The 22,989-nt window shown below is 45.5% G+C and overlaps 4 protein-coding genes across 6 annotated transcripts; 2 read left to right on the forward strand and 2 right to left on the reverse strand.

Annotated features, from left to right (window-relative positions):
* Window positions 1-1,148: 1,148 nt before the first annotated feature.
* On the reverse strand, window positions 1,149-3,787 carry zmat2 (zinc finger, matrin-type 2). Its single transcript, XM_047343599.1, has 5 exons — window positions 3,708-3,787; window positions 2,806-3,032; window positions 2,614-2,687; window positions 2,152-2,297; window positions 1,149-1,824 (listed from the first exon to the last, which is right to left on the reverse strand). The coding sequence occupies exons 1-5, from the start codon at window positions 3,723-3,725 to the stop codon at window positions 1,681-1,683; spliced, it is 609 nt and encodes a 202-aa protein (XP_047199555.1). The 5' UTR covers window positions 3,726-3,787; the 3' UTR covers window positions 1,149-1,680.
* Window positions 3,788-4,400: 613 nt separating this feature from the next.
* Window positions 4,401-9,262, forward strand: slbp2 (stem-loop binding protein 2). Of its 3 annotated transcripts, none has more exons than XM_047343550.1 (9): window positions 4,401-4,546; window positions 5,562-5,729; window positions 6,238-6,318; window positions 6,616-6,708; window positions 6,802-6,945; window positions 7,636-7,806; window positions 7,976-8,135; window positions 8,281-8,410; window positions 8,584-9,262. In XM_047343550.1, exons 1-9 carry the CDS (start codon window positions 4,494-4,496, stop codon window positions 8,646-8,648), a joined length of 1,065 nt encoding a protein of 354 aa, XP_047199506.1. In that variant the 5' UTR covers window positions 4,401-4,493; the 3' UTR covers window positions 8,649-9,262. The 3 variants fall into 3 exon arrangements, with proteins under 3 accessions (XP_047199506.1, XP_047199508.1, XP_047199507.1); XM_047343552.1 differs by having other exon boundaries at window positions 6,631-6,708; XM_047343551.1 differs by having other exon boundaries at window positions 4,436-4,546; window positions 5,574-5,729.
* Window positions 9,263-9,788: 526 nt separating this feature from the next.
* fam53c (family with sequence similarity 53 member C) lies at window positions 9,789-21,118 on the forward strand. Its single transcript, XM_047343464.1, is given in 6 exon segments — window positions 9,789-10,050; window positions 14,352-14,703; window positions 15,714-15,771; window positions 15,959-16,411; window positions 16,414-16,973; window positions 17,192-21,118. Coding segments are annotated over 4 exon segments (1,314 nt in total). The 5' UTR covers window positions 9,789-10,050; window positions 14,352-14,703; window positions 15,714-15,764; the 3' UTR covers window positions 17,486-21,118.
* Window positions 21,119-21,836: 718 nt separating this feature from the next.
* Window positions 21,837-22,928, reverse strand: LOC118108594 (heat shock protein, alpha-crystallin-related, b11). Its single transcript, XM_035155743.2, has one exon. It carries the CDS (start codon window positions 22,804-22,806, stop codon window positions 22,156-22,158), a length of 651 nt encoding a protein of 216 aa, XP_035011634.1. The 5' UTR covers window positions 22,807-22,928; the 3' UTR covers window positions 21,837-22,155.
* Window positions 22,929-22,989: the final 61 nt, after the last annotated feature.

The raw sequence follows: 22,989 nt of genomic DNA on the forward strand, positions 1-22,989 counted from the left end.
TGTGTGTGTATGTGAGATGTGTGTGCGTCTGCGTGTGTTTGTGTGTGTCTTTGTCTTTGTCTGAGAGTGTGTGTGTGTGTGTGTGTGTGTGTGTGTGAATGCATGTTCCTGTAAATATACCTTTGTGAGGACCAATTTAAGCATAGGCGCTACAGAGTGGGGACATTCCGGTCCTCACTGTTTCAATGGGCTTTTTGAGGGATAACACCTGGTTTTAGGGCTAGAATCAAGGTTAGAGTTAGACATTTAGTTTGGATGGTTAGGGTTAGGGAATGTATTATGTTAATGAGTGTCCTCACTAAGATAGAAGTACGAATGTGTGTTTGCTGCTGCCTCAGTTATTTTAACTCATATTTTTTTAACAGCGTCATCTCCTTCCTGTCAGCATCAGTGAACGTCTCTGAAACACAAACACTTCGTGACAGTCTGATGAGAGAAGTGCATTCTGGGAGTTCATCATTAATCATGATAAACTCTGACGTCATGTTTTTACTTCCATAAAGTGGAAACTTATTAAACATTAAACAAATGATTGTTCGTAATTGTTCATGTCTCTAGATTCTGAATTTAAATTCTACTTATTTGTGAAAGACGATGACTCCGATCCACACGTTTCACAACACATGGCCACAAGTACGTGGACAGCCTCTCTCTGTGATCGGTGGTTTTCCAAATTTAAATCGGAGTCTGAGTCCGAGCTGAAGCGACAGATCCAAAGATGTCTGAGTTTTTTATTCTGGATCTGATCTAATCCTGATTATTTAGTGATACTGATGTGATCAGACACTTATTGATCCAAATCTGCATCTGACACATTCAAATAAAGTCCTGATTGGAAACTACACTCAGATTTCAGTGAACCTGAGGTTACAGACAAAATTCTAGTACTTGTTTACACAGAAAACATTACATGTATTAGAAAAACTGTAATATGTTGATAATTAATTTTGTGTTTTAATGAATACACCGTGAAGTGACTAGTTTGTTAAACGTAAAAAATACACCCTGTTTTAGATCAATCAGCCGTCAGTGTTTGATTTGTTATCAGCACACGGCAGCTGAAGCTCTGATTCCTCCTCATTCGGTTTGTCGTGGTGTGTTCACTGACACAGAGCCGCTGATAAATAAGAGAAAAACAATAAACTGGAAACCAAAAAAAATTGTTTATTAAAATAAAAACAAAATAAAACGAGTGAAGCTGTTTGAGCTCTTCTTCATTTTCATGAGGAACCTTTGTTTCTGTCAAACTTTATTTTAATGTGAAGCAGAAATGAAAAAAAGTTGACAAAATATTGTATTGTTTTTTGTCTGCAGGAACTTGAAAGCGTCACTTAAAGGAATCACCCAGAGATATTTTTTGTCTCATTTTCGTTTTGTCCGTCCATCGTTTCTCTGACGACTTTTCACTCAGCAGCTTCATCGCAGACGTCTACGGTCGTTCACATGTGTCTCTGACAGGAAGCTGCAGGAGTAAACGTCATCACAACAGAGTGATGGATAAAACTACCAAAATAAAAGCCTGGCTGTTACTGAAAAGTCTCAACCAGGACAATGAACGAGATGTCAGGACCCTGGAGCAACGAGCGCAGCGGGACTCGTCCGTCCTGAATTTACAGTCTGGTTCTGGTCTCTAACACCTGCCTGGTCTTGGTGCGCAGTGTGGTCTCAAGTCGTGGAGCATCAGTGAGTCTTCTTGGACGAGCCGAAGCCGGAGAAACCCATCACTGCCGCCATCTCATCGTCCTCCTCGAAGTCCACGTCATCCTCCGCCCGTCGCTTCCTCTCCTTCTGCTTCTCCTTCTTGTAGGCCTTCGCCTTCTCCTCCTGACAACACACACACACACACACACGTCAATATTATATATAGCAGACTATATTCAGACATTGAAAAATGCTATCTAAATAAATCAATGTAATAAAATTGAAAAAAAGAATATACCTCAAACCAGAAATATCTAGTAGTTATGCAGTAGTATACCGGTACTTTAATTTACAGTGATAAAATAATTACTTTTGTTATTTGACTTTAAAGTGACACACCCCTAGTTTGAGTAAAAGTGAAGTGAAATGAAAAGCTTCCCCAACAGAAACTGACGGATTACACGTCACAGCAGGAAGTGACAGAGGACGTCAAACAAACCACGTTCTCACCTCCTCCCGCAGCTCCTTCATGCGCTCCTCGAAGTCGTACTCCTTCTGCTTCTCCTCCAGCTTCTTCTTGTTCGCCTCGAAACGTTTCTTCACCTGATCCAGAGAAGAACGCTCCACACGCATCGACATGCCAAGGTTCCTCTGGTCTGCGCGCGCACACACACACATGCACACAAACACACAGTGACCATCCTGACACATACAAGTACATTCAGGCTTCACCCCCGCACTAACACGCGTGACATGAACATTCACGTCCACTGGTCATGTGATGTAAACAGGAAGTAGATTGTCTACTCTTCAGCTGGTTGCTTAGTTACAGAAAATCCTCTGAAGGAGGAACAGTGAGTGTGAAAAGTAACAGTGGTTTTAAAACTGAAACAGCAGTGTGGATGGAGCCTGAGATGATGAAAATGTGACCAAGCTCGTCTCTGACTGTTAATTGTCCTGATGTGAACTCACGTTTCTTTCCGTTGATGTGATCCAGGAAGTTGATGGAGTCTTTGACGACACAGTCACAGACGTTACAGTAATAACTGCAAGAGAAGAAGTGAGATGTCCAGTCAGAGCAAGGCAGCAAACGATCGATCAGTCAACTAATAAGAAGCAAAGACATGAAAATAACTTTTCCAGGTTTCATGGTGAAACTCTTACCCGCCCATCTCCGCCTGAGGAGTGGTTTTCGTGATGACGATGGTCTTTCCCAGTTTAGACTCCAGATCCACTTTATAGTCCCTGTGACGCAGGAGTTCCCGCTTGACGGGCGGAGCAATTTTCCCACCATCTCTTCTCTCCTTGTCTCTCTCCTCCGCCAGTCGTTTCTGAGCGAGGTTTTCATACTCGTCCTTGTCCCACTTCCGACGGAAGTCGTTCTTATTGGACTGAAGAGGAAGATGAAGAAAGTCAGACTTCAAGACTTTATCTGTCATGTGCACAACAGTCACATAGAGCAGCCGCTGGCAGTGGGATTCTTGGGTCACAGGCTCCTTCCAACCATGCTCATAATTATTTAGAAAGAAAATCACACAAGCAGAATATGAAAACTAAAATAAATATATAGAATAAAACTAAAGTAATAACATTTTATATACACCTAAAATATAAACAATAAAGTAAAATAAAATATATAACTAATTAGATCAATATAAAATAGAATGTAAGTAATACAGTTAAACATTTAATCTGTAATAAATAATCTTACATTATATTTGGCTTCATTTATTTTCACTGACTTATTCTTAGTTTCTGTTTGTCACGTGTTTGTCAATTTTATCATTTCGTACTTTAATTCTGAAGGAGGCCGGAAGTCTCATTGTTTTGGTAGCTAGCGGAGCTGATGCTAACCTGTAGCAGTTAACTATTAGCATGCTAACGCTCGTTAGCTGTTAGCTGCGGCGGCGCGAGCGTCTGAACCTGTTGATCAACACGTCAGACGGTTAAAGTGTGTGACGTCATCAGTGCAGATAAACATGAACACACGTCATAAAGCCAGAGTCTCGTCACATTCACGTTATTTTATACTTTTATCGGTAAACCCAGCTCAACCGAACACTCACCCCACTGCCAGACGCCATTTTGTTTCCTCGGCGACACAAAACAGCAACGGGAGTCGATTTAAAGGAGGAGGAGCGCCACCTGCAGGAGTGGAGTCACAGGACACCCCTGCAGGGAGGAGGCAATTTAAATTAAATTCATTTAATTTAAACCATTTCATTGTTTAAATGTTATTTCATTCTATTGCTCTTTTATCCTCTGCTCGTGTTTTATTGTTTTCTTCTCAGTCTGTCTGCTGTTGGTTTTTCCTTGTAAATCTCTTTGTAACTTTGTTTAGAAAAGTGCTTTATAAATACATTTAAACGTTAAAGGAATTATTATTATTACGTTATTTGTAGTAATAGCTTCATATAAAATATGTGCGATTTATTTTATTGGTACTAATATGTACCTTTATAATATTTCCGTTTTTAGATTTTATTAGTAGTAATATGTACCAATATAATATTTGTTTTTTTGTTTAATAGTATTAATATGTACCTGTGGGATATTTCTTTTTTACAGTACTAATATGGAATTGTATGATGTGTTTTTTTTTTTATTCGTAATAATATGTGGCTATAGAATATGTTTTTTTACTTTATCAGTAGTGATATGTGTCTATATGTTTTTTTATGTAGCTGTATATTAAGAGTCCTCCTCTACGTCATCATCTGCCTGCGGATCATGCAGCTCAGGTGAGTCGGGCAGGCCCCGCCCCCTCAGGTGCAGCTCATTAAAAAGCTGTGAAAGCGGAACAATGGCGTCAGACCGAGTGAAGAGAGAGCGCCAAACTTTAATCGTAAACAATGTCATCGAGCGGAGTGGAAAGTGCAGCTCAGAGCCCGCTGCTCTCCTCCAGGTACGATTCACCTTCCACACCAGAACATCACCTGTTAGCACATGTGACTGTCACGTGACGTCGGAGTCACTAAAGTGAACAAAATGTTTGGGCATCACCGACAAATCCTCCAATCACAGCGTGACTCCGCTCAGCAAAGCAGTGATGGATGATTCAGCCTTTGTTTGTTCACTTCATGGAAAACAAGTTCTTCTGTTTTCATTGTATCTGAGTGAATGTTACATGTTCACTGTCACTGTGACACCAAGGGACAGTACAACATATGGAGATTGTGAATAAAGTCCACAGCCAGGGTCTGTTCTCTGTGGTCTAGTGTGATTGGACAGTGTCCATATAGAAATCCTGAGAAGTTCAACTGAATCCAACATGTCACTGATTCAAAGTCTGACTTTTGACACAAATTGCTGGAAGTTTTAAATTCTGTCACTGACAGATGTCAGACTTAATTTAAAATGTGCAAAACAAAAGCTCTGACTTTATCTAAAAATGTTTAGTACTAATGATATTTTGTTATTTTGAATCTAATCATATGAGAATGAATATAATCTCACTTGTTACTTTTCAGATGTGAAATTACTTTCTGTCCTAGATACAAACTCACACTGACATCAATAATTATGTTTTAATAATGAGTCAGAATTGAACTTATCTACCTACATTAGTGATATAAGGACAATTGCAGATATCTATATCTGAGAGATTTTGATTTGAACTAGCCAAATTTACATTAGAGGCATGTCTGTATATATTGAGTTTGAATAGAAGTCAAGGGCAAAAGGTACATCTAACTATAATGGATGTTTCCATTAGTAAGATTTCCCATCTGCTAACATGGAGGAGATGGGGTTTATGACCTGTGCTGCAGCCAGACACCAGGGAATGGTTTAGATGATTTTGCTTCACATTTGGGAGCTGTCATGACGTCCATCTTTATTTCATTTTCTTTGGTGTGTTTTCAACGGACTCCTCACTAAAGCCTGTTTAGACTCTGATGTGATGTTGATGGTGTCCTCAGTTTCTGTTTCAGCCCGTGGTCCTGTGTTTGCGTGAAGGGATGGTCGGCCACAGCGTGGAACGGCCTCCCCGAGCCGCTGCTGGCGGCGGCGGCCGCCTCCTCCGGCTGCTCCGCCCCGGAGCCGTGGCTCCTCCCCGGCTGCAGCTCCGTCTTCGACAGCCTGGTCAGGTGAGGAAACATGGTGCACCACACCTGGGTCCTGATGTCTTCTCTGGCTCCTGATGTCCACATATCTGTCCCAATCTTCAGATGTCAATTTTCTAACGCACACATTTTTTAGATTAATATGTGATAATTGTACTGACCAGTTTCTAACCATGAATCCCTTTTAGGTTGAGTGAGACAATTGGTGTTTGCTTGAGAAAAAAATAATTGTGATGTTTAACGGTTCTTATTTCAGAGGTTGCATGAAATGTTGCACAAAGAAAATGTGCAAAATAAGGAAGTAAACAAAACAACATGCAAGCTGCACCAGCAGGGGGCAGCACCTTTGATTTAAAGCCAGTCGAACTGCAGGGGACAGCTGGATAAATTGTTTAATTAGTTTCAGTTGAAAATGACAAACTTTAAAAAAGGACATTGAAAACAGACTTCATTTGTGAATGTCTCTCAGATTCTTCACCTTCACCACTTTGCAGCAGACGAATGAGTGATGTGTTTTTTCTTGCTCCTCTAGTAACGTTTCTCTGGTGTCGTCTCCTCCTCCGGCGAGCAGCCTGCGAGGAAGAGAGAGAGCTGTCAGCAGCAAAGCTCGCAGGTTCGACTACACGTCACGTTCTGTCGGTAACATGACGATGACAGGTTCCGCCACTGAACCTCTTTAAACCTGGAATCTAGAGATTACAGGGGTTAAAGGAACAGTTTCACAGTTGGATGCAATACAGATGACTGAACCTTCACAATCTGACAGATCAATAAATTAAAGTCACTGTGCTCACTTCGATAGTGATTGCTGATGAGCTATAATTGCACAAATATGTGAATATAGAAACGTTTGCTCTTTGACTTTATTGTCTTTGGTCTCAGGACGGAGACAGTTTGTGATTGTGAACAGTCTGTTTTCCTTCAGGCCGTCCATCCTGGAGCGCTGTATCCTCAAAGTGTCCACCAGCAGTGTGGCTGTGGGGACGGACGATTTGGACAAGAGGTTGGTGCAGTCTGAAAACGTCCTGATCACCAACAGCACAAGGTTTTATACAAACCATTTAAATCCAACCTCTTCTGCTCTTGGTCCCTTCAGGTCTGCCCTCGGTCGCTGCTACCCCCGCCTCCTCGATCCGGCCAACACCGAGACCAACGAAGCGGTTCTGAAGCGGCGGCAGAAACAGATCCACTACGGCAAGATCACCAGCGGCTACCAGAACTACCTGCAGCAGGTGCCCAAGTAAGAAAACGCACATCAGCTAACAGAGATAAGAACTCCAGCAGCTGGACGCAGCGTCTGCAGGATGGCATCAAACCGCCCCATCCTGTGGTCGAAAGGTGGGCGGGCCAGTGGGACATCAGGTTGGTCCGTTGAAGAGACGTCACAAGAGCAGAAAATTACTAGTCTGGTACCAATTACATTTAAATTCCATGAGTCAATACCACAGCAAAAAATAGAAAATAAGAAGCTGCTACACAAACCTACTTTTATGTGTAATATAATGTTAGTCTACGCATTAGCCTGAACAAGGAAGCGTTAGTTTAAGTGTTGGTCTGATCATTAGCCCAAATGAGAACTAACCATTCCACATGTTAATGTTGACTGTTGAGCTTACATCAGATTAAACATTTGCAGAGGTTGTTATACTGCCCTCTTCAGTCCAGGAGGAATCACGTCGCCAGTGCAGGTAGTAAATCTGTGATACCTTCAGTACTAAAGAAAAACCACTGCACCAGAACCACGGCATTGACTCGTTACCAAAGTGTCTGTTCCTGTGACATCCCTAGTCAGCTGGTGGTCGGTGAGAACCAGCTGACTTTCTCTGACCCTCAAACTTCCAGCGATGAAACTTGTCACATTTGTTTTTGGGTCTAAAACGATTGATTGTTCAGTTTCTCTTTTGAATAACCGTTGTCTCCTTCTCCTCAGACACCAAAGGGACCCTAAGCTCCACCCATCCACCCCTAACATGTACAGGAAGTACAGCCGGCGCTCCTGGGACATGCAAGTGCGTCTGTGGAGGCGAGCGCTGCACCTGTGGGACCCGCCTACCGAAAACCAGCCGGACGCCATTGACGCAGAGGACCCGGTGGAGCAACTGTAGGTGGAGACCAGTGTGTTTACTTCACAGATCCTCAGTCGCGTTGTGAATTCTCATACATGTTTAAGTAAAGAAAAGAAATGTATTTGAGAACATGTCCATGTCTGAAAGCAGCTGGTCTCTGATTCACTTTTCCTTCTCTGCTCATGTGACGCGTCTCTGGTTTAGGCAGAGTCAGCTGGCGAAGATGACGTCTGGTCTGTGTGAGGACAGAAGACAAAAGCAGAGAGAGAAGGAGTCTCCTCCAGCTTCTGAAGCCTCCTCTGTGTCTCTGTCGGCCGGGACATCACTTGAGCTTGGAGGACCCTGGACCGTCCCGTTCTCACCGGTAACGTCTCAACTGATTAATGTTCACACGTCATCTTCAGCAGTGGCGTTCTGTTTCCTGCTGGTGATGGTCAACATGTTGTCTCGTGATGAAACATGTTTACACAAAGATGGGAAACATCAGTGTGTTGGTTTCCTTCCTTCAGGAGGCAGAGATGAGCCATCGGCCTCTTCGCTCCCCCCCCGGCCTGAGTGCCTCCCTCAGTAGTCAGCTGACCTCCAAGGACAACATGACCGACTGGCTGCGCCTCCTGCTGGAGGCCGACCATACCCAAGGTTAGGTCATTCAAGTACCTGGGGTCACACGGGTAACCGATGTCCCTCGGTTCATTGGGGTCATTTGGGTAACTGAAGTCACGTGGCACGAGCAGGTCGAGTTCACGCTCTCCGAGCCTGACTGACCTCGGACTCGTGCAGATTTCGTCTGACAGATTTTTGTCTTCTCTTAGATCTGGGTTCTGACGATCAGCAGGTTCCTGTGTTTTCTGACCAGCTCTCCTGGAATCCGTACTGATCTGAAACCAGCGACGTCCATTCGACGGTCCTCGTCATTGAAACTGGACGTGACGGCGTTGTGGTCTCGACCTCGTACTGTGATCGCCACTCTGTTGCAGGAACGTGTGTTTGTGGTTTCCGGTACGTTTGTCTTTTTAAGATCGCTGAAGATTGACTGTAACGACAGCAGGGATGTGATTGGTCCTTGATCCTCGTTGCATCGACCCTCCATGGTCTTTTCACAAGGGGTAGGGTCCGAGCATGTTGCTTTAGTTTGCACGTTGTATATTTATTTATGTTGATCACGTCTCACCTGCATCATGTTTTAGTTCTGCACTGATGGAACAGCTGCCAATAGTTTGTACTTGACGTCACTTTTGTGTATTGATCATTTTGTCACATTAGCGCCCCTCTGTGGCTGCCGTTGTCTTTGCTCCACCATCACCTTCATGCTCTGGCTCCTCCTCACCGATATGTTTTTTCTAAAAAACAAAACTCTGATTGTTGGAGGGAGAAGCTGCTACTTTGTGTTGTTGTGAGTTTTCTTTTACTTGTTGTTTTGTGCTGCTCGATTACGAGAGCAAAGCTGAAATATGTGATTAATAAAGATGTAAATAAAGTGTCGTGAATTCAGACTGACCACGTTTCTACTTTGTTATAAAAAGTCAGTTTCATTTCCCCTCAATGAACTTGTCCCTCAGGACATCGTTCATTGAGGGGAAAGAGGAACCGACTGTATTTATATCAGAAGATGATCAAAGACAGTAACTGGTTTATTATAAACTCTAATTTCCCCACATTTTACTTTTATTTAAATAAACTGGTGGAAGTGAGATATTCAAAATGTTACAGCTGCGTTTCTCTTGATGCTTTTAAAATGTCTTTGTATTCAAGAAGCGACTGTTAAACTACAGGTTGGAAGGTTTTCTCAGACCAAGATCACCCCCTGGTGGCTGGCTGCAGTCACAGTAATGCATTCCTTCTCCATGTTATCAGATGGGACATGGACTAACCTAAAAACAATCAGTACATCAAGGTACATCTTTCTCAGACACAGAAGTGCATACGTGTGTTTTTTGATTTGTATGACTGTTACAAACAGAGGAGACCCCCCCTCCTCTGTAAATGTTATTTATGAATGCCGCCGCTCACGGGCGCGTGCACGCCGCCTGGTTATTATGAAGTGTGCTCGTTAGCACCGGACGCTGCTCGGAGGTCGGTGCCGGTGCTGCGGTGAGTCCCGGGGCCGCTGCGTCGTCTCTTTGATTCGTTGTGGAGGGTTAGCTGGCGGCGGGCGGAGCGCTGAGAGCGGCTCTTTAATAACAACGTTACTGGGTCAACACACCGAGCACCGCCGCTGTCTGCCGGCCCGCTGCACCCACCGGAGCCGCCTCAGCCTGGAACACCTGCCGTCCGACCAGGTAAGCGAGCCGCCGGGGCTGCCGGGGACGGAGTGCCGGTTCTGTCCGGTGGAAGCTGTCGGGTCCGGGCTGAGTCTCCCGCAGCATCCCCCCGTGTCTCACACGCCGCTCGGAGAACTCGCAGGCCGCCCAGACCTCACAGCATCACCGCCGTTATCACTGTTATCCGCCGGTTCTGGTTGTGTTTGTGCCGTGACTCAGCCCCACGGACGGTTCGGTTCTTCTCAGAAACACCGTGTGAGCGCGGCGGGCCGGAGGAGCGACGGTTCCCCCCCGACAGCTCCACCGATGTTCGGGGTTTGTTTGTGAAATCTGCGGCTAACGCTGCTAGCAGGTCCGTTAGCTGCCGTTAGCAGCTGCGGCTCCTGGACGCAGGCGGAGCGGCCGGTGAGGCTCCGTCAGCCCCGCAGAGCTCTGGGAGCGGAGCGGCCCGGGGCCCCGGAGCCTGTGAGGCGGAGGAGGAGGCTCGGTGCCCGGCTGCAGGTTTGTCTCAGGGAGCAAGATGGCTGCATTTATTGTGCCGACCTTGACAGTAATAACATGACACATTATTTATAAGCAGCTACCGGCCGCTGGGCCGCGGATTCACCGGAGGAGATAAATCACGGATCAGAATTTTCTCCTCTGTTTGAGTCTCAGTTTCAAAATGACACCTCGCATGTATTCGGCTGTGAAACTGGGCGTGTTAGCATCCTTCATTGAAAACAATAGGATCTGTTAGCCACGAGCTAGCAGCAGCAGCCGGAGATGCCCAGCGGCCTCAGTGAGTCCGCGGCTCGGCTCAGGCTGCATCGAGGCCTCGGCTGCCCCGGACCACCTCCATCACCTCCATCACTATCATCACCTCCATCACTATCATCACCTCCATCACTATCATCACCTCCATCACTATCATCACCTCCATCACCTCCATCACTATCATCACCTCCATCACTATCATCACCATCATCACCTCCATCACTATCATCACCTCCATCACCTCCATCACTATCACTATCATCACTATCATCACCTCCATCACTATCATCACCTCCATCACTATCATCACTATCATCACCTCCATCACTATCATCACCTCCATCACTATCATCACCTCCATCACTATCATCACCTACATCACTATCATCACCTCCATCACCTACATCACTATCATCACCTACATCACTATCATCACCTCCATCACCATCATCACCTCCATCACCTCCATCACTATCATCACCTCCATCATCACCTCCATCAATATCATCACCTCCATCACTATCATCACCTCCATCACTATCATCACCTACATCACCTCCATCATCACTATCATCACCTACATCACTATCATCACCTCCATCATCACCTCCATCAATATCATCACCTCCATCACTATCATCACCTCCATCACTATCATCACCTACATCACCTCCATCATCACTATCATCACCTCCCTCATCACCTCCATCACCTCCATCACTATCATCACCTCCACCATCATCACCTCCATCACCATCATCACCTCCATCATCACCATCATCACCACCTCATCACCATCATCACCTCCATCACCATCATTACCTCCATCACTATCATCACCTCCATCACCATCATCACCTCCATCACCATCATCACCTCCATCACTATCATCACCTCCATCACTATCATCACCTCATCATCACCATCATCACCTCCATCACCATCATCACCTCCATCACTATCATCACCACCATCACTACCATCATCACCTCCATCACCATCATCACCTCCATCACCATCATCACCTCCATCACTATCATCACAATCATCACCTCCATCACCATCATCACTACCATCATCACCTCCATCACTATCATCACCTCCATCACTATCATCACCTCCATCACCATCATCACCTCCATCACCATCATCACCTCCATCACCATCATCACTATAATTACCTCCATCACCATCATCACCTCCATCACCATCATCACTATCATTACCTCCATCACCATCATCACCTCCATCACCATCATCACCTCCATCACTATCATCACCTCCATCACCATCATCACTATAATTACCTCCATCACCATCATCACCTCCATCACCATCATCACTATAATTATCACCTCCATCACTATCATCACCTCCATCACTATAATCACAATCATCACCTCCATCACCATCATCACTACCATCATCACCTCCATCACCATCATCACTATAATTACCTCCATCACCACCATCACCTCCATCACCACCTCCATCACCTCCATCACCATCATCACTATAATTACCTCCATCACCATCATCACACCTCCATCACCATCATCACCTCATCACTATAATCACCTCCATCACCATCATCGACTCCATCACCATCATCGACTCCATCATCACCTCCATCACCATCATCACCTCCATCACCATCATCGACTCCATCACTATCTTCACCTCCATCACCATCATCGACTCCATCACCATCATCGACTCCATCATCGACTCCATCACCATCATCGACTCCATCACCATCATCACTACTATAAGCTCCATCACTACCATCACCACCATCACTACACACCTCCATCACTACCATCACCTCCATCACACCATCACTACCATCACCTCCATCACTACACACCTCCATCACATCACTACCATCACCTCCATCACTACAATCACTACCATCACCTCCATTACCATCACCTCCATCACTACTATCCCCTCCACTACCATCACTACACACCTCCATCACATCATCACTACCATCACCTCCATCACATCATCACTACCATCACCTCCATCACTACACATCTCCATCACTACAATCACTACCATCACCTCCACTACCATCACCTCCATCACTACTATCCCCTCCACTACCATCACTACACACCTCCATCATCACCTCCATTACCATCACCTCCATCACCTCCACTACCATCACCTCCATCACCATCATCACCTCCATCATTACCATCACCTCCATCATTACCATAACCTCCATCATCTCCATCACCTCCATCACTACTATGGCCTCAATCATTACCATCACCTCCACTACCATCACCTCCATCACCATCATCACCTCCATCATTACCATCAACTCCATCACTACCTCACCATCGTCATAACCTCCATCACTACCATCACCTCCACTATGATCACCTCCATCACCTACACAACCATCACCTCCTTCACCATCATAACATCACCTCCATCTCCATCACCTCCATCACCTACACAACCATCACCACCATCACCTCCATCTCCATCACCTCCATCTCCATCACCTCCATCACCATCACAACCATCACCTCCATCATCATCATAACATCACCTCCATCTCCATCACCTCCATCACCATCACAACCCCGCTCGGAGGCTTTAACCGCAGACACATGTTCAACTGAAATAAAAATAATATAATCATAGGACAGTCAGCCCTCCAGTCAGGCCCCTGACTGGACCTGACCCCTACTACCCCTGACTCTCCACAGCCATCCCTCCATCAGGCCCTGACGACCCTGACCCCAGTCAGGTCCCTCCATCAGGCCTGACCCCGACCTCATCACCCTCAGTCAGCCTCCAGTCACCCCTGCCGCAGACAGTCAGGCCCAGTCAGGCCCTGACTGCTCCCACAGTCAGGGTCCCTCCAGTCAGGCCCTGACTGGTCCTTACCCTGTGAGCCCCAGTCAGGCCTCAGTCAGGGCCCTCCAGTCAGGGCCTGACTGGCAGTCAGGGCCCTGACTGGAGGGGCCCTGACCTCCTTTCTGTCAGGAGCTGAAAGTAAATAAGTATATTTACAAGAAGGAAGGTTCTTGAATATTCCCAGTATCTGCCACTGTATATTTGTACTCCCACATTTGATTTGACATTGATCTACACAATACATCATATTACAATAATGTCCACAGATATAAAATATGTAATTGATGTGACACCTGATTCTTTACAGTTTCTTCTCTGTCATGTTTTACATGTGACTCTTTCACACCTGGTTTGGTTCAGACTTTGAACTAAAAAACTCTTTGGCAGAATTTTAAAAAGTCCAACTGAAACTGGGCAGCACCTGCGTTCAGCTCCGACTTACCGTTATCTGAACGTGTCGTACAACCTGGAAACCGCAGCAAACGTTTTGATATTGACCGAGATCCCGTCTGTTCTGATCAGGTCTGTGATCGTCAGTGATTCACAGCGGAATCGGGAGTCGATCATGAGAATGTGAATCCATCAGTAACATGAACGTCTGCTGGAGATGATTTGGTGATAATTGATTGAACAGTTTGAGGAGCAGCTGGATGTTAATGACTCACCTGTGTCTACCTGCTCTCCAGGTGCGTTGCAGGGGGCAACAGCTCAATGACAATGTCCTTGTGAGAGTGGGCGGGGCTACCTGGCCCTGAGCTGTAAGGAGGAGGAGGAGTCTCAGCCCTTGGCCCACCCCCTCCTCCTCCTGCAACTGACCAAACGGCTGGACGCACAGACGGGCGTGGCTCGCCCCTCCCTCCTCCTCCCCTCTCTTCCCCATTCTCTCCCCCTCCCCCTCCCACCTACTGCACACCTCCCCACCCCATCTCCCTGCTCTGCCCCCCCATCCCTGGCCACCATGCTGTGGTCACGCTGCTGGTGGAAAGCCTGAGGAAGACTCTGGAAGGCGACCCTGCTCAGCCAGGGGACTTCTACCTGGTGAGTCTCTGACACCCCCCCTCACCTGTTCTTAGCCTGTCACATGCCCCGATCACACCTGCTGACAACATCCTGAGAGAACCAATCACAGGTGTAGAACTCTCAGGTCGTCAGCTCACACCTTCACTAACGTGACATCGACACGGATGTGTTTTCATTTTAACACTAAACCGACCTTTGTCCACATTAACAAACCTGAACATGCGTCACATGTCCGTTCATATCGTCTCCTCTGCAGTTGGTTGCTTAGTTACAAGAAATACTATGACCGAACAGTGAAGGTGAAGAGTCAGAGCAGGGATTTCTTTTCTCTGAGCGCCGACGAGGAGGAACTGTTACCGACAGGAAGTGTTAGCGACGCTTTGTGTTCACCGCTGGTCGTCGAGTCATGTGACTGAAGAGAACCAATCAGGAAGAGAACGTGTCATCGTTTACTAAAGTCTCAGTTTCTGTTCAGACTCAAACAGTTTAAGTCTCTGATTTAAAGGCTGAAAAAAAATACAACAATAAAACGTCTCCAGAAAAAACTTTTGTTGGATGATTCGTCAATTTAATTAATTCTTCTTTTAGAAAATTGCATTGAAATTGAAAAGTTGAATTCGGTCTGAGTTGGCATAAAATCACCCTGAGCTAAGGCTGCAGTTCAATCATGTGTCCACTAGGTGTCGCTCCAAGACAAGCTGGTTCCTCTCCTCGACCTCAGTCTTTATTAAATGTTTTGTCGTGTTATTAAAAAGCTGAAGGAACACAAATGCAACCAAGTGTTTAGAACTAGAAAATCTTTTCTGCTTGTTAAAAGCTTTTAAATTTGTTAAATATAAGTTTTAATATCAACAAACATAAAACTAATAGGATTTGTCTGTGAAAGACTCGCACAATTTGTTCAAACCTAGTTCCACATAATAAAGATAAATAGCTGTCGTGCAGCATGGCTCAGTAACATTTGATCATATGTAGATTTTATTCAGTAACGTGTTGTTGACCTGGTGTCTCTTGTTCTGGTCTTTCAGTCCCTGCTGGACCCCCACACCCTCGCTGAGTGCTGCCCCCCTCATGGCTTGATGCCTGGTGAGTCAAAACAGACAACACTATAATAATATAACAACACAATGATGACATGACATCACTGATCACAAATTGTGTGTGTGTGTGTGTGTGTGTGTGTGTGTGTGTGTGTGTGTGTGTGTGTGTGTGTGTGTGTGTGTGTGTGTGTGTGTGTGTGTGTGTGTGTGTGTGTGTGTGTGTGTGTCCTCAGAGAGCAGCTACTGGCAGCTCTGCCCTCCCTCTAAGTCCGGCCTGCAGGGGGGGTTGCTGAGCTCTAGTTTCCCGCCTGGCCCTGTGCCGTTGGTGCCGCCCGATGCTCACCTGCAGGAGGGGGGCGACCCCCTGGACAGGACCGCCTCTCAGCCTCCGCAGCACCGGCCTCTGGCCCCCAGCACCTCAGCGTCAGAGCTGTCCCTCCCCGGAGCGGCACCGGCAGCACCACCTCCTGCGCCCGGCCTCCCTCCCCCTCCTCCCCCGCCCCCCAAACGCCACTGCCGTTCACTGTCGGTGCCCGAGGACCTGTCCCGCTGCCGTTACACCTGGCGACCCAGCGCGTCACGGGTCTGGACCCCCGTCAGTCGCCAGCAATGCCACGGTGGAGCTGGGGGAGGGGTTACAGGTGGGGGGGCAGGGGTGGGAGGAGGGGTTATAGGGGCAGGTGCAGCTGGGGCGGAGTATGTCCTCTCCGTGCTCCCAGCTCCTCTCTGAACTCGTCGCTGCACTCCTCGTCCAGCCCCACCTTCTTCAGCCTGGCGCTGTCTCCGGACTCGCCGCTGCCCTGGAGCTTCCCCTGGGATGCTAGTGAGGCAGCGGCAGGGGGCGGAGCCTGCTGCTGCTTCTTTCCCTCCCCCTCCTCCTGCTCCTCCTCACCCTCTCCCCTCCACCCGCCTCCCCCTCCTCAGAGGCGTTTCTCTCTCTCCCCCGTGCTCATCAGAGACTCTGCAGCCTCCACCTTCCTGCCTCCACTTCCCGTGCCGAGCCAGGCGGCGCCGCCTCCGCCAGGTGGCCCCACGCCTGTCGGGGCGGCTGTGGGGGGCCCAGTGCCCGCATCGCCATCCTCAGCCTGCAGCACGCCGTCGTCTCTGCGACGTAGCCTGCCACCACAGCTACCGCGCTGCCACTCGCAGCCATGCGACCTGCTGCTGCTCAAACCAGGTTTGAAGAGACGGCGAGACCCCGACAGACCGTGCGCCCGACCCGTCCTCGACTTCACCAAGATGACTCAGGTACGGCCGAGCAATCGCACACAGTGTGACGGATTCTATATTATTGATTTATTCACAAACATCTGATCAGTTTCTCAGTTTTAATCTCTGTGTTTTTATTTAATATCTTTGGTCTGATTTATTTGAACCACTTAAATAATTTCTCTCCTCTCTCTTATTGATCGATGTAAATACAGATTCTTAGTTTTTTCTTGACCCTCCTCCTGTCATCCCTGCAGACCCGCAGCATCGACCCGCAGTGTCTGGAGCGTGGCGGCGGCAGGCTGGCCTGCGGCGGGGACGTCTGCATGGGCATGGAGTCCTTCATGGGCGACTTCCGGCGCTCCTGCTCTCCAGCCGAGTGCCTGGGCAGGACCAGCATCGGGCCCCTGAGCGAGAGCGATGAGGAGTGCCGCGAGGACGACGATGACGACGAGGGGGAGGAGGAAGCGGACGAGCGCGAAGCGGCGCAGCAGGCGGTGTTTGAGAGGGATTGTACAGAACTCGACTTGAACTTAATAGAAGAAAACTGACGTCTTTGTAAATGGAAGGCTGTTCTCTGTTTCACTTCTTTAGTTTTATTTTGAAAGTATCCGAACCCCTTGCCCATTCCTGGACTACCCTCATCTCAACACTCTACGCCTCCTTGCCACCAATCAGCAAGGCTCTCAGGAACAACACCTCTCATTGGATGAGCTGAGGTTAAGGAAGCTGACAACAGTGATGATGTGACGCCGCCACTTTTGAACCCTCTGCTGTTTAAATTGGAAAACCAGGAAGTTAGAGGTGAAACTCTGGTCGCCTGCGATGAACGGAAACCTCGACACTCTGAGTCCCAGTCTGCAAATTGTCCTCCAAAAGATTAACTTCTGCTTCACCTGACGCCGCTCTCACGCCATCGTTAAGGTCCATATCTCTGACTGGACTCAGACTGTCAGGTGTCCATCAGCGGCTCTGCCTCCTGGCGTCCAGGTGTCTTCCAGCACATAGCAACTGAGAAACACGTTAGTCTGATGAGGCTCCACACTGCACCGCCAACCCGACACGCCATCGTTACTTCAACGCAACACAAACCGAGACATGGTCAGGATTTAAAGGGTCAGTTCAAATCACAAACAATTTAAGATAACATTTAAATACATAAATTTCAACTCAAGTTGCAGTTCCAGTTTAGTCGTCAAATTTTAGTTAATGACTTTTTTTCCACAACAAAGAAAGAAAAAGATAAACCAGAGCAAAAGTTTGATGAAATGTTCTTCGTGTATATTATTTAATTTTTGTTCCTCAAAACTATTTTCATCGCAGTTCTCGTGTTCTACTGGTTTTATTTAAACTAAAATACAAACACTAATGAATTATTTCAGCAGCAGACAAACTGTGAATTCAGAATAAAATATGATCACGTCTCTTTTAAAACCTTCGTTATGAGGGTGAAGAACAAAAAGAGTACGAATGAGGCTTCAAGCGTCTGATTGGTTGAGCTCAGTCGACACAGATTTAACATAATGATAATGTAAACTTTATTTATACAGCACTTCTCTAAAAAATAAGAGAAAGAAAAGCAGCTCAATGAAATAAACAGGAAAAAATAAAACATGTTAAACTTTACGTGTGTAACCAAAGTGAACTGAGCCCTCGAAGATGAATATTAATTAATACATAACAAGTGAAGTTGCTTGTGTTGATCAGTTATAATCAGTTATTCTGATTTAACAGTAAAATGATCTATTGATCAGTTTTTGATTCAATACTAAATAAAACATGTTGATCATCATTTTAATCTTTAACTTTATTTATAACAATAAATACATAAACCACAACTCTCACCTGTTAAAACAACTGCATGTCTCAGTCATGTGACCTTGGCGTAGTGATGCGTTCAGGTTAGCTGGTGCGTTGTTGTGTCATCAGGTGACACTGAGGGCAGGTAGCCACTGATGCTGTTGTTCACCTGAGTGTTGTCACATTCCCACCTCACTACAAATACCCACTGTGTGTGTGTGTGTGTGTGTGTGTGTGTGTGTGTGTGTGGTCATGTGACTTGTGTCCAGATTTAATCCAGATTGTCATTTATGCTCCGCAGTCACATGTTAAAGTTTAAACCAACTTTAACACAAATTCCAACTAAATATCCAGAAACATTAAGGAAATGCAAACTGTTGCACGCATCTTAAAACCTCTGTTGCATGAAGATGAGGATTTGTTTTGTTGAGATAAAACTGTCGATGAGGTGATTTTTTAAAAATTATTTTTCTTAAGCTGCAGGTAATGAAACCAGTTCAGTTCAGATCACATCTCCTCAAACATAGGACAACTCAAATTTCTGACCTGCCATGAATCTGATGAAAGGCTCAACGTTTGTTGAGGTGGTTTAATAAGGCGTCATTGTGAATATCAGAAAATAAATGATATCTTAATTTGAGAAGCGTAAACGAACTTTTATGTGTTTTATTGAAAAAAAGCCGTCTGTGTTAAAGTGAAGACGAGTACGTTCAGAGTCTGATCAGAGAAAACGTTACAACTTTCTTAATCTGGATTTAATCTCGACGCTGAGGATTCACAGAACCACTGGGTGTGATTGTGACTGAAAACATGAAAGTCGTGTGATTTTTATTTTTTCTCCGATTTTTACGAGAGAACAAATACTACACGTTAAAGGTTTTGAACATTTTTCCTGCGTTGGTGCTGTTGACAGCTGCGTTAAGGACAACGTGGCTTCTTCTTTTACATGTTTGAGATTCTTCACATTCCTGCTGATCAAATCAGATTAATTTCCTTTCTTCCAAACTACCATTTTATTTCCTTACCTGCGGCCTGCGTTCAGATAATCCATCACAGTTGCTCTTTGGAGGTTGTATTTTAGTTTCTGTACATTAGTGTTTTTATCACGTGGTGAGACGGTTGAAACTTCAGACGTCTCTTTAGTGATGCAGTCATTTAGAGAAGCTTCTAAAAAATTATTCAGAGACAATTCAAACTTTATTCCAGAAGACAATCAACAGGAACATTACAAAACAAATGTACACACAGCCGCTGTAACACACACAAACTGACTCTGTCCCAGTGACACACAAACTGACTCTGTCCCAGTGACACACAGATTATGTCACTTATTATTCACATAATGTCCCCATTACACACATTTAGATATAATGTCCCCATTACACACAGAAACAAACACAATGCCCCCAACCTGGAACATTATAAAAAACAATCAGATTTCAAATTGTCCCTGAATGCACCAAAAATACTGCGACATGTGTTTGGCCAAAAAGAACTAAATCAATGTAAATGTGACTGTGATGGATTATCATCTTTTTAGTTTGGCGATTTAACTGTAAAATTTTCCCATGATTTTTTTTAAAGAGAAAAATTAACGTAGCTAAAGTTGGGATTGTTCATGTCGTAGTGAGATGTGACGATGTTTGATCTGACGATAGAAAACAGAGCGTAGGTTGTCTGTGTGACAATCTTGTTTAAAAAAACTAAAGGATTAATTTGCTCAGATTTATATAAGAATTAAGAAATACAAACTAAATTTAAAGAAGAAGAACTGTCCCAGCAAAACACATACACACATGTTGTCATAGGACACCTTTGGGGACCCAGACTTGCATTAATTTCCTGGAGGTTTAACTCAACTTTAACCTGTCCCCACATGTGGCCTATGACAGAGATCACACACTGATCCACCCCCCTCTCCATCCGCCCCCATGTTCGTAGGTTTGTTTCTGCAGATCAGTCCATTACACCCAGCATACGCCTTAACTGAACATATTCTACTATTCTGTAAATCAAAATGTTCAAAAGAAAAAAAGGTAAAGACAAAACTAACGGAGAAGAAATGGAAACGTGTACTGTAGCTGTTAAATTTTTAGTCCTTCTGTTGGTTATCTGCTGTTTTTTCTTAATATTTCTAATCTGAGCGCGGCGAGATGTCGTGATGATGATGATGAACACATCGTGTTTAGGAGAAAAAATAAAAAGCTTCAGGAGGAGGATGAGCGGTCGTGTACAAAGTTAGCGCAGAGACTCGGACATCTCTCGTCTTTTAGAAATGTTTTTTATTGTATGTGATTAAAAGGAAAAAACAATATGGCAATTTGAAAAGCAGTTTGTGAATAAATTAAGTTTAATGAGAATTATTTTACAAAGAAAGAAGAAAACTGGCGTCCTGTCCTTCTTCTCATCGCTCAAATCAAATCTTCACGAGTTCATTTCTAATGTACAGTACTTAATCTTTCTACAATGAAAACAAGAACAAACACTGGTTCTTTATGTTAAACTGTGACCCCGCCCACCACCAATATGCAACCACAGGATTGGACGCTGCTGTTTTGCTACAAAAATAAATGACGCTAGCCTTGTTCTGTAGCTACAGCCCCTGCAGCGCCCCAGCTGGCAGCGGCTGTAACTACAAAACAAGACTAGACCAAAAAAAGTTGTCCAAACACAATTGCGTGTCACGTAAAATTCATTCAAACAAGATTTTTTTGAGAAAGTCACTTTCTCTTATCTCACTGATGTTTGTTCAAGTGTTTCTGATCAGTTTGGTTTGAATCAGTTATTTGATGATATAAAAACGGGCTGAGACGTGATGATTGGCAGCTGAGACTGACTCAGGATTGGTTGAACAGATTTATATAAATAAATCTTTGTGGTGGAGATAAAAATGTTATCAACAAATACTTTAAAATCAACTTCACACAGGCGAGTTCATTAGATTTTACCAGCTGTAGCTAGCTACAAATAAGCTAGCATTAGCTCTACATTGAAACTGTTAAACAACAGTTTAGTATTTAGTATTGTGTTTCTTATTCAACAAACCTTCATCCGTTTATACCAAAATACATTCACTTCATTTCATAACACATGAAACGGAAATAAACCAAATATAAAGTTTATTATATAAACAGTTACATTTAAAAATCAAAGTGCAAGAAAAGAATCAGCTTCACGTTCCCTCATCTATCAAAGATATGTTTCACAAACAAGATGGTTCACTCTGATCTCTGGTAAGTTTAACACCATACATTAAATACCTCATGAGTCATAAAGTTATTATAAATGTTGAAGGAATATTTTTGTGATCTGAGCGTCACTGTTTCACTCTGATTCATCACATGACAAGTGAATTATTAAAATAAAATTGGTTTCATGTTCCCTCAGTAAAACTGAAACTACAGACGTGTGAACAGCTGCTTCAGTTGTTCTCTGTGGTGCTGATCTCTGAGGACGAGCTGCTCCCCTCCGGACCCTCGCTGGTCGAGGACAAAGAGGTAATAGCTGGGGCCGAGGTGACATTGATCGGGACAACCCTCTCCTTCCCATCGCTAAGGGGCCCCTCCCTGGGCGCCTGGATCTGCAGCCGGCCTCCCGCCAGGGAGCAGCTGACAGTCTCAGGGTCAACGCCGTGTGGCAGGTCGAACTCCTGCCTGAACTCCTGACACCTGTACGAGTAAGAGCCCTTCCCGTCATCCTGCTTCTTCTCCGTCCTGCCGCTCACCCTCAGCTTCCTGCCCACCTGTTTGACTGACAGCTCCTCCGGGGTGAACTCCTTCGTGTCCAGGCTGAGGGCGAAGCGGCTGCCATCCCTCCCCAGGTCCTGGAAGGCGATGGGCATGAAGACGCCCTTAGAGCAGGAGCTGTTGTCGATCTCGTCGAAGATCTTCTGGTGCAGCCTCTCCATGTGCTCGATGCTCTGCTTCACCTCCTGCATGTGGCGGATCATCTCCTGCTCCATGTGGTAGAAGAGTGGCCGGGTCTCGGGCCACAGGCTGCGGATGGGCCAATGCAGGTCCAGGAAAGGCCTCATGGTGACGGGGGACGGCTGGAAGACGCTGGGACACAACATCCTGAGGTCTGTTGATCTCAAGTTCTGGTTTTAGATCAGCAACTTCGGTCTCGAGTCTGTTTGTCTGTCTGATGTCCTGCCTCTCTGCTGGTTTTATATATACACACAGCGCCGGAAAGTTCCAGCAGTGTGTGTGTGTGTGTGTGTGTGTGTGTGTGTGTGTGTGTGTGTGTGTGTGTGTGT

The sequence above is a fragment of the Hippoglossus stenolepis genome, chromosome 15 (genome assembly GCF_022539355.2).
Source record: "Hippoglossus stenolepis isolate QCI-W04-F060 chromosome 15, HSTE1.2, whole genome shotgun sequence".
NCBI lineage: Eukaryota > Metazoa > Chordata > Actinopteri > Pleuronectiformes > Pleuronectidae > Hippoglossus > Hippoglossus stenolepis.